Here is a 12,019-nt window from a genome sequence, read left to right on the forward strand (position 1 = left end):
CTCACTTTTCTTCATGACAAAAAAAAAAAACCAAAACCTAAAACAGATTCTCCTTTTTGCCTTTCTCTAGTTTTCTTTTACCCTTCAGTAAAATTCCCCTAGTAGCAATGTAAAAAGGAGTGAATCAGGAATCTGGACTCCTAAAGGGAGGGACTGGCAGGAGGTCTACCATGATGCCCCTGCCACACACTGCTGCTGGTGATAGAGGTACTTCCCATAGGTCATGTCACTTCAGAGTCAGGCCCCCCCTCTTTTGTCCACCCCCCCCATAAATGCTAAACTCACTGATAAAGCCTAATAAAGAAAAAAAAAAAACCCTATTATTATCTGCAAAAAGAAACTCAGCTAATTACCCTTAAAATACAACTTTCTGCTGTGTGTTGCCTACTTGTCTGTTTGCCTATGCCCACCAAACTGCGTTATTTCCATGCAGCACTGGGAGAGATCAGACATTTAGTCTGATGTTTATGATCAACATCCAAAGCTGCAGAGCATCGCTTGTCACAGGAGACAGCATCAAGCTCACGTTTTTTTTTTTAATACAGATATTTACATACAATCATATTCCATTTTTATCATGCATTTAGCGCTGGAAAAAAGGGCCAAGCAAGTAGCCTCTACATCTTGGTGTCTGCTGTTTCCAGCCCAGGAGCTGACCGTAGAGGTACATGTGGGCCCCTGTGCTACCTGCTGTCAGCCCAGAGCAAGCCCAGGGACTCTGGCAAGGGCTCTGCATTAGCTCTACTTCAGCTGCCACAGCAAAGCTCCCTACGAGAGTGACTGACTCGGTTATTTTTCATAAAGATGTACTCTGAGTCCTTTGCTTGCTGCTGCCAGTTCTTGCCCTTCTGTTCTCTATCACTTATGCACCCTGGGTTTTTCCACTGACAAGACTCTTGCACATGTAGGCTTTTACTTTGGGTTCTTTTTTTAGTTAGAAATGCCAGGGGCAGAGTACTCTACAGGGAGTGATAATCTCCTGAGGGATGATTACAGTTCTTTACAGACTTACTGCAGGGCCTTGGAAGAGATGCTTAAATACTCTGTGCCTCTTAAAAAGCAATAATAATAATAAAACTCGCTTTTCTTGCCAGGATAATGCAAAATCTGGACCACACTGATTTCACAGGCTTTGTAAGAAGGCATACAGAAAACAGATGACATTTGCAGAAACAAGTGCTGCTCTTTGTTTGTAACCTAGCAAGGCTGCAAGTCTGGGTGCCTTTCAATTTGAGGGCCCAGTGTCCATTCCCACCCTGCTCCCTCAGTCGGGCAGTAAGTGCTTCAGGGAGAAATTCTTCTCAATGCTAAGCAGTGCCTCAGTCCCCAAACTGTCTCACCTTGCTTCTGATGGCTATTGAGCTTTTGTAAACTTTCCACTGATTCTTGAGCTCATCTGGACATGTCTACTTGAGGAATCAAATGACATCTTCTTAGATTAAAGGAAGACAAAAATCCAGCCATATGCAAATGTATAAACAGTGAGGTACGCTTTTCTTATAACATTCTTATAACATTTCTTATAACATTCAAATGGGTTGGAAGCCACCCCAGCATCAGAGGCCGGCCTCATGGTTGTCTTAAAGGCTCGCGCCAATTCATGCTCTGCAGGAAATGATCTCCAGCTCTGCCAAAGTGGGAGTTCAGGCTCACCGGTTCCCCCTCGGGAACACCCATGGAGGAGGAAATGCCATCCTGACCACCCCGGAGGGTTATGTGGAGCCAGTGCAGAATTTTACTGTAAGCTACTCTGAGAGCATTTGCCCACGTGGGTTCCCTCTAGGTCGTTTGCAGGGAAGTAGTTCTAGCTCCGTGAGAAAATACAGATGGCTCTTCAGCACACTATTTCCAACTTAGATAGATCTGCATTTCTGTTTCTATGAAGTATTTAGCAGAATTATAGCTTGCTTAAGTTTTTCTTGGTGTTTTCTGAGGAAAAGGTTGTTTTCCTGTTACTTGTCTCTGCCTGCCTCTCCCATATATCTGGGAAATACATCTAATCTTTAATAAAAGGGAATTTTCAGTTATTGGCTTGTTCATTTACTCTCAAAGGCCATTTTGTGGGGGCATCGGATCACAAAAAATCTTAAAACATCTGACATCTGCACCCAATCAGTTCCACCCAGGGAAACTACCCCTTCCACTCCCTGTCACTCTCTCTAGATAGTAGAGGGGTGGAAGCACTAGGGTTTGTGTAAAACACACTTATAATGTGCAACTTCCACAACAGCTGGAGAAGATCCCAGCACTGAAAGCAAGGCAAACAGGCAATGCCTCCTGGAAGAGGAGTCCACTGCCAAAGGCTCTCCTGCTTTGGAGGATAGCTGCAATCAGGTAATTACATACCTATGGCATACAGTATCATCTTCTATGCTCTTCACTCCTTTGGGGGTAAGTAAATAATCTTTTCTCTATTATTTCCATGATGAGCTAAGGGAACTCACTCTGCTTCATGCCCTTTCTTTGATTTTTGGAAAATACAATCAACCAAACCCCAGGGTAGTGCGGCCTGGCCGTAGCCCAGGACTCAGCTCACTGCTGGGGCAGATCCATAGGCTGGCCTCAGGACTGCAGCAGCCACCGCGAGTCCCTCCACRGGAGCACGCCAAATTAATTGACGCAAGTAGCACCAAAATTTTCTCAACTTTTCTAGCACAGAAACAACAGGACTGCCCACTTTGGAGGTCAGAAGTGGAGACTCATTAGGTACAGCAGAGGTTTCTTGGCAGTGCTGGGCTAATGCTCTCTTTGCAGAGGTGGGAGTAACCAAATGTCCCTATAATGAGGAAATGTCCCTATGATGAGGAAAAGAAGATACAAGATAAAGATGAAAGTGATTTCTAAGAGGGACGTGGAGCAATGTCCCCTCTGCTCTCTTTATGAAGACACCCAGAAGTTATAACAAAACCTAGAAAGGCAAATTTTCTGCATTCGCTCTTTGGAGTGGAAGCCTGGGCTTTCAGCATATGGAAAACAGCTTTTGGTGAAATGCATTTCTTTGTTTCCCAATATCTCTTTGTTATTTAGCAACAGGTTAGTTGCAATTCTCAGCACACTGCATGACGGAAGCACCATGACCTTGCTACAGTAATTAGTAACAAGAGAAAAGATATTTTGGTCACTGCCTTAACACCTTTATACAAATAAATAATCAGTGYGTGGCACTGCCTGTCAAAGGGACCCGCATCTGCCCTGGCCTGCTGCTTGCAGCAATACCCAGTGCCGCTGGCAGAAGCCAGAGCAGACACTGCTGAAGCTGAGACATTGTTTTTTAGAAGAGGGCTCTCCTTCCTTCCCACCCTGTGGTGAGCACAGCCTCCTGAGGATCACGCTGGCGCAGAGCATGCAATGACCCTGGAGTAGGTGCCTCCTTACTCATAATTTAGACAATGCTGACAAAAATCAATTTTGAGGGATGCGGTAACTGAGAGAGACAACTACCAAGGGCCAAAGTGTCACTTCCACTGTCCCGCCACCAGCCCGGCCAAGAGCTCTGCGCCGCACGGATCTGCTTTTACCTGCCCCACTGCTGCTGTTTGGTCAGAGCTGTCAAGAGGGATGCCAGCACATGCAGCTATGCCAGGAGATCCAATTTGCCTGCCCAAAGCACGGGCAGAGCAACCGCCTTGAGGAGACACAAGGGGAAGCTACTACCCTCCGCCAAAAAAGAAAAAAGCTCCCAAGTAGCCTGTAACGCCTTCGCAGAGACCCCTTCCTTCCACGTCCATGTGAAAGTACAGCACCGGACACACACATGCACACACAATACAAACAACATGATAACACCATTTCACCATTTGTAGCACCTCTGCAGGCTGTCTTTTCTAAGCCCAGCCCCATTTTGGCCTTGTTTTTGTTGCTTCGGCCTTGTTTTTGTTGCTTTGGCAGCAACAGCAAAACACATGCTGTGTAGCTAGAAAAATCTTCCATTGCAAACAAGACACCGATGCACGTTTGCTCCTCAGGGCCAGTGGCTTCGCTGAGCCGGTGCGTTTTACACATCCTAGATGAGAAATGGGTATTTTTTTCTTTTCTACGGCACTACAGGACACAGGGCGAACTCTCTCTTTCACCGGTATCGACCCTGAAAGGCTCCAGGGAAGTCAGAAAAGTTACCCTGGATTTATACTGCCAATGGCAAGAACAAAATTTACCAGACAGCGAGATTACAAAAACTTGCATTGTAAGGATAAAGACTGTGCTCTCGTAAAATTCTCAACATGTAAATTGGGTTATAAAGCAGGCAGTGACAAATCAGCAGGACATCCTTTAAGTAATGGCAAGCTCACCAAATCCCAAGCACTTATAAAAGAAGATTTACCTTTGCTGCTGTTCTGTTGTTTTGTGTTTTTTTTTCTTTCTGTAAATCATTGCCACTGAGTTTAATAGGGCTTACACAATATTGTAAGCATCTCTTAAGCAACACAATGTTATTTGTGAGCCCACTCGTGCTTGAAACTTTTTTTTACTAGAGGGGAAATTTTCCATTTTCCATGTGACTCATTCATAATGGAAACCAATAAAACCTCTCTTTGAAAGGAAACAGAATAAAACTGGGAGACGTTTTTATATGGCATGCACAATATCACTTAGGCGCTTCGAGGAGCTGTTTTAAGATTCAGCACCACGTTGCTTAGGGTGACTGAGTTTGCCGATCACAGCCAGTCAAGGGTTCCCGGAGCGGGAATGCTTTTTAGCCCGTGTTTTATATAAACACTTATATTATACCTTTATATAACTGAAGTAGCTTTTAAGCTCAAGAAAAGTGCTGTTTAATTTGGCATTCATAAATTAACTGAAGATGAGAGATTTTGCCTACAGTGGCACAGGAGAGCGAAAGAAGAGAAAAGCGATACGGACTATTGGTCCACTTACATCGTTTGGAATAGTAAGTTCATGGGAACTGGTTGGAGTGGTGGCATCCAGTCCTAGTTAGGGACAGAGGGAAAACGTTACGCCAGCACTTTGCAAAAAGGGCAAGACATGACAAATGATACTTTAAAGAAGGAAACACATGGAGAGAAAAGAGAGGAGCAAAGAAAAGTAGAGAAGTGCTAGCGAAACAGAAAGGAAAGCAAGAGATGCAAAACTCAGCGAGTTGGACTAATTTTAAATGACTCTCATTTTAATCCACCTTTAACCCACCAAAATAACAAATGTCACATGAGGTTCCACAGGGTTATAAAAAAACTTCTGGAGAAATGAAGGGTTCACCTAAAAATAGTCTTTGATGTTTTCGCTAAATATATTAATTCAGAAATTAAGGGATGGCTGAAATTTGACCTGTCTACTAGGAGTTCTAAAATACAGAATATGAAAGTGGAAATCAGACCAAAAATTAATAAAACAAACTATATATATATGAAAGGAAAAATTAATGCATTAAAATACAGATGAGGAAAAAACTAGGAGAATTTGGAAGTTACATGTGGGATTAGTTCCTGAAGAAATGTTGGGAAGGGTAATTTTTAAAGGGAAAAGAACAAAATACTGTAAGCTGCATACATTTGTTTTTAAATTGGGTGGACAAAAGGAAAACGCTTAGGAGAAATGGAATTACTGCTCTAGCACACAGTAACATTACAGAAACAATACATCTCAAAAATATAACCAGGAAAAGATTAAGGAGAGGCATGTTAATGACAAGAATAAGGAAAATATAAAGCTAGGAAAGGCAATTTAGTATTACTTGTAGATATTTTATCAGATACACCGTTTGTATATTTTGGATGTAATTTCTCTTTCTCTCCTTTTCTCTTTTTTTTCTTTTATTATTACTCTGTAGAGACATGCCAAAAATAAGCATTTCCAACTAGAAAAGATGGAAAAGAAATAATTTTACCAAAAAAAAGAAGTGATCGCCCACATTTTACTTAAGTTCACATTCAGTTAAGAATTGTGTATGCTTATTTTACATGGAACATAAACAAGTAACTGATCAAGTTGCCCATAAAATTTGATGTATGTGATAAAATGTTATTTGCCATACAAAACATGTACCAGTATATAGGCACTTTCGTCATATAATTCTTAGATGCCAAGCCCATATGTACTGAAGTACAGTAAAATGGTTTATTGCAGGGTTGTGTGGCTTGAGTTCTCTTTTTTTAATCAAAAAGTCAGCTTTAGTTGACATGCTTTAATAAGTATGGACCAGCTCTTGCAGTCCTTAAGTGAACTAAATTTCTGCTGCATTATGTGAGATATCTACTCGAGATTTGTCCCAGCAGTGATGATTACTGTAAATGCTGTTAAGACATTTGGCTCTGCAAGGAATTCCAGTTTCGGCATGCAGCAATTTTTTTTAATCAGGATTTCCATACTGCAAGAACATATGGTTTCCCTATATATGCTTCTTTCCGAAACATGCTACTGAACTGGGAATTTGAGAAGACACAGTCCTAAGTAGTTCGCCCAATACCAACTGGTACATACTGTATACTGCATAATAACTTGACAAGGACTGAAGAAAAGAAACTCAGAACTTTTAGCCAATGGCACGAATTAAGTGGTTTTGATTAAATAAATGGCACAAACAAAGCACGACGTTTTAGTAATGATGAAAGGAACTGCAACAAGAGGCATGGGGGGGGCAAGAACAAAGATTAATGTGTGAAAACAAAAGGATCACTGGTCATTGCGCACATTTATTATTAAAATGATGTAATGACCGTGGGAAACAAAGCTGTTAAGAAGAAGGACATCCCCAGGGGGTCACGGGTACGTACCAGGGAAACCAGGGGTGGTCTGCCCAAGGGGAGTAAAGGGGGGATGCTGCATAGCCAACTGGTGAAGCTTGGTCAACTGCAGGGCAGGATGGGAAATTAGAACTAACCAATCAAATGGAATTATTTCAGAGCAGAGAAACCATCTTACATGTTCTAAAACTGGATTAATTAAAATTATATTTAAAAAAAAAAAAAAGGGTTAATCATTCATTCTAATCTACCGCAGAGAAAAAGAAACTGGTTATAAATGACATCTCTACTGTTATTACATGTAATTGCTATTGTTAATATTAACTAATTATCTATAGAATTACATATTAAAAGAACTCAAATATATCACATGCAAAAAAAGACCAAGATAACTGGCATTTGTTCCTGGGCCATTGTACTTTCTCGCAATTACTACACCAGATAAGAGATTCAGCCCAGCTAACACTGGGCTGAACAGTATGTTGTTAAGGAAAGGCATCCTTAGGCTGTGGCTTTATTGTTAGCTGTAGAAAGCAAATGTTGCCCAGAACAAATAAGAGGGAGAGAAAGAAAAAGGGGATAATTTACATGCGCTGGACTCACGTCTGGATGCGGGATGGCATACTGGCCCTGAATCGTAAACGCCTGCGAATAACAAGCACAAGGGAGACATGGATCAGGCAGCTCGGCCAACAGTGTTTCCCTTTCCATCGGACTACAGAAAAGTCTCCTGCCGGTTCCCCAGCTAGCACCACTCTTTTCTTCTTTTTGAATGCAAAGAAAGGCTTAATTCTCTTGCGCTGCTTGATATCACTGGCCTGACACAGAGAGGCTCTGCCCCCCTTCCCCGTCTGTCCCATGGCGAGATGCACCAAGGGGAGCTGCAGAGGAATGGGATGGGGACCCCCAACGTGGCTGGGTCTTATGTTGCACAAAAAGCCAAATATCCACCCCAAATCCAGCTGTGTGCACCTCAAGAGCAGTGCCTGGGGTATGGTTTCTGGCATCATTCCCTGGCACAGGGCTCCTGGCCAGCAGCCCCACTGCCGGGCAGGATGCCATGGCATGCCTGACATGAGCTAGCACAGCCCTCCATCTGTCCTGCTGGCTCTGCTCAACGGCATACAGAGAAAAACTATTTAAAAAAAACTACATAAAGTATAATTTGCTATTATATCCTGTAGGGCTTTTCTAAAAGGAATGGCATGTCAGAACAAATTTAAAGGGCTTGTGCTTAGACAGGCAGGAGAGCAGAAGGACAAATTATAACGTACAAATATTCGTACTGGGAGAATTATAAACAGGCAGAGAGCTGATTAGCTTAGTTTGCAAAATACTTATTTGACAAAAGGCCTCTTAGAAAGTAATGAATCCTCTGCAAATGATAAAACAATTCATTTAATGGAGTTTGGATAATAAAACCTCTAATGACCCAACTGCTTAATGCACATTTCTGCAGGGGAATTTCCCTTCTGGAGTGGAAACATTTCATTTAGTTTTCAAATTAGTTATAAAACAAGGCCATAATCCAGCAAACATTAGGTACATGAGTGGTTTTTGAGGCAGAAGTATGCTCTTGAGCTCAACGGGATGTTCACGGGCGTACATACTCGCACTCGTTTATGGGGGACGGCCGTTACAAATGGTCTATAAATGAAAAGAAAATGCTCCAGTCCAGCAAAACAGATCATCACTGCCATTAGTCTTAAGCAAGCACATATTTAAGCAAGCAAGCAAGCAAAGCATGTGTTTAAGTGCTTTACCAAAGGAGGATGAGCTTAAGCGAATGCTTTGCTGAGTGGGGGCTTTGTGCCTACGGTTGAGCACTGGAGCAGCCTCACAGATGTTATGTTTGGAAAAGATGCTAAGTTTGTGAGCAAATACTGGGTCTATAAAGCATTAATTTGGTCTCTAGGCCTCTGTGTTGGATCAGGGATAACCTGTCTGATCCTGGCTTTACTTCAAATCCAGCGAAAGGAATATCTTTTACGTGTTTTCCCAATCCGTGGTCTGTGAACCAGCAAGAAATCACTGCCAAAAAAAATTAAAAAAAATCACCAGCGACCCTAACAAAGGTCGCCTGCTTCCCTCATCACCTCTCTCCTGCACGCTTCCAGGTGTATACAGGAGGAAGCAAGCACAACTGGGGAAATCACTGCAATAATTCAGATGCAGAGCTCAGCCTAGTTTTTATTTGGTTGACAATGAAGACCATCAAGGCAGCATGGACAAGATGGGTCTTAAATTTTTTTTCTTTCCTAGTAAAAAAGATGTTCTTCACTTCTTATGCTCCCAGAAGGTCACTTGATATTGTTTCGGGTTGAGCAAACCCATCTTTGGCTGTGTCACCCCTTGGTGGAAGACCCGTGCCCTTYCCATGGCTCAGGCGGGCCAAGCCCGAGTGTGGTGGCAGTGGCTCTCATGTCTGTGCCACAGCAAGTCACTGAGCATGTGAGCCATGGCGCTGCTCCCAGCAAAGGCAAGGGTGACTCTCCTGCTGATGCACTGGCATTAGTAAGAGCAGGAGCGACCTGGTCTACAAGTCCTCGATTTAAAACACAAAGCTGTTAGGAGACAGAGCAAAGCTGCACCATGTGAGTACCCTTTCTAACAGCAATGTAGTATAGCGGGTAGAAATTTTTGGTTTGTTTCCGTCAGGCAGGAGCTGGACTTTTTTTTTTTTTTTTCCTCCATACGTTGGATTTTGGTAAGGGGCAGAGCAGAGCCAGGCAGGATAGCATTCAGCCTCCTTTCAGTTTTGTCATGCAATGCAACATCAAAGCAGCATAAGAGAATTAAAAGCAATGTTTCAAGCAGCAAAATGCCAGCTTGTTAAGTAAAAAATAGAAATTGGATTTTGCTAGCATCGCTTGATATGCAAGCATTAACTAAAACATTTCAACATAGCCACGGTGTAATTTAGAATGGAAAAACAACTTCTAATACTATAGCAAAAAGGTTGGGTGGACTTAAAGCTGTTGACAATGTTTTATTTTCAAAATTAACTTCCAGTCAGCATGCAATACACTTGGCACTTTGACACCCACTAGAGATGTTTTCTGTACTGACTCCCAAAACCACCTCAAGCATTTTCTAAGCTCCTGAAAGGTCGCTGAGTAAGTGAAGGACTAGAATCAAAGTGGGCAGAAAGTATATGTCTCATGCACTCTTTCTTGTCTCAACAGGGTTGCATTAAAAAAATAGAAAACACTTTTTTTTGACTGATAAAACTGAAGATGACAAGAATTTAGAGAACTATTAGACCTTTAAATAGGATGCTGTCAATTATTTATACAAAATGCTCAGAGCACCCTAGTGAACAGTTTCAGTATTTTTGAGTAACCATGTACACAGAGAGAGTCTTTGAAGACAGTGGCCATTACCACACTGGTAACATGGGCTTTTACTTATATACGCACATATGTTTCCTAAAGAAAAGCACTGCATTATAAACTTAATAGATCTCTTGAGTAAATTTTTTCTGAGCTTTCCATTATAGACCAATTTCTGGCAAGTTATTTTCAATTTAAATTCGACTTTGGTCAGTAAGGAAGCAAATTTCTTATTCTGAAGAAGCAGTAGGCTTGGATACCAGGAACTGATGGCTGCTATATCCAGATTATGAAAATGCAGACACAATATATAGTTACAGGACAGAAAATGTAACACTGAAGCAAGATCTAAAATAGTAAACACTGAAAGCTCACTCCAAAGGCTTGTCGGAAGCAACGGCTATGATATACATTGGAGATGTGCAGGAGCTTTCTTACAAACCAGCAGAGCAAATTAATGTCCCGTCTCAGCTGTGTGTCACAGGCCCATTTCAGGGCAATATCCAAAGGCAAGGAAGATTCGTCCAGCATGTGGGGTGTGTAACGAGGCTTTAAAAGAACTCCGATTCATATAGCTTAAGGTGAAGGGGGAACAGTCAAGCCTTCACTATTTAAAAAACAAACAGGAGAGCTCCAGCTGTTATAAAGCAGGCTGTGCACTTCATGGCTGGAAAGGTCTGCAGTTGCATTTATGTATTTGCTGCAACCTCAGAAGCCCATTCCTGCTTGGTCCTCAGGGACTATAGCAACAGAAATAATAATGTGTGTATGTATTTTTACTACAAAATGCATGATTTGGTCCTAATAAATACRAAAACTATGAGAGAAGAAGCATGCCTTTCTTTAGCGGAGCCATCCTGCTGTTTGATCATTACTTATACTCTGCTGAAAGGTTGCCAGAACTACTTATACCACTTAAGAGTGAAAAAGCAACTCCTACCACAAGGGATTTGGACACCTCTCAATTGACAAGAGAGCAAACTTGTTCTGGATTACAGAAGTTAACTTTAAATCTTGTTAAACTAGCAGTCATCACAGTGTTGCCTCATTCTGCTGCTCATTGTACAAGGCTGATGAGAGGGACTCTACAGTATTGAAAGAGAAGCAAGGAAAATACCCACTCCTCCTGCCAGGTGACACATTTCTGACAACATCTTCTAGGAAATAACAAGGCTTTTTTCCTGCCTAACCACCACCACAACAACAACAACAACAAAGTCCTCTCCCATGAGAAAATCCCCAGGACAGTGCCCAGGGTATTACTGAAATAATTACTTCTCAGGCTTATTTGGACTGTGTATTAAATGCTCCCCACCACTCTTTTAATTTTAAGTTTGTAATGCAGTGTTCTCCTTTTCTGCAGACCGTAAACACACAGAGTAGACGAAGCACATCAATACTATACCAGGCAAAAAAAAGAGCAAAAGTTGAAAACTAACAGGCGCCGGCTGAGGTTGGGCCAAGACGGTGTGGTTTCCAGCTGAAGCCAAAATGGTGTCTGCTCTTACCTGGCCACCTGCAAAAATGATAGGTGCAGAGGCAGGTTTGGGACGGTAGGGGATGGTGGCACCTTTGGGTGGGGACTGCAGACAGAAACACAAAGCGGTCAAAATGCAGAATGAGGCAGAGCTCTTATAAAAATCTCTCCTTACCTCAGTCACCTCCAAATACAATGCACACAGCTGATCCCATCCCCATCCTACCCATCCCTCCCCACAACCGAGGCCAGCTGTCCTTGCTTTTGTGGGCACACGCACAGTCCTGCCAGCATAGCTGACAAAGGCAGTGCTGGCGCTTATGGCTTCATTACCACAATGGTCTGATGAAGCTATAAAGCTTCATTAAGCATTTCAAGGCATTTCAGGAAACACAAGTTTGAAATTTGTTGATCTTTTCGAAGAAGCTGGCCTATGTTCTCACTCTGTTAATACAGAACACATTCGGTTTATTGAGCTTTCTTATACTGTTACACATCCAGATTTCTCATTT

At 42.2% G+C, this 12,019-nt stretch overlaps 1 protein-coding gene across 1 annotated transcript in view; it reads right to left on the reverse strand.

Moving 5' to 3' along the window:
• The window catches only part of LOC112977051 (poly(rC)-binding protein 3-like), a 53,168-nt gene that overhangs the window by 13,243 nt on the left and 27,906 nt on the right, over positions 1 to 12,019 (reverse strand). The window contains exons 7-10 of the mRNA XM_026088922.1: positions 11,470 to 11,613; positions 7,302 to 7,343; positions 6,729 to 6,804; positions 4,876 to 4,928 (exon numbers count right to left, since the gene is read on the reverse strand). Of these exons, the coding sequence (XP_025944707.1) occupies positions 4,876 to 4,928; positions 6,729 to 6,804; positions 7,302 to 7,343; positions 11,470 to 11,613 (315 nt within the window). The remainder of the gene's footprint in view (positions 1 to 4,875; positions 4,929 to 6,728; positions 6,805 to 7,301; positions 7,344 to 11,469; positions 11,614 to 12,019) is intronic.

This window comes from Apteryx rowi, unplaced genomic scaffold, assembly GCF_003343035.1.
Source record: "Apteryx rowi isolate R43461 unplaced genomic scaffold, aptRow1 scaffold_797, whole genome shotgun sequence".
NCBI classification, from domain to species: Eukaryota; Metazoa; Chordata; class Aves; order Apterygiformes; family Apterygidae; genus Apteryx; species Apteryx rowi.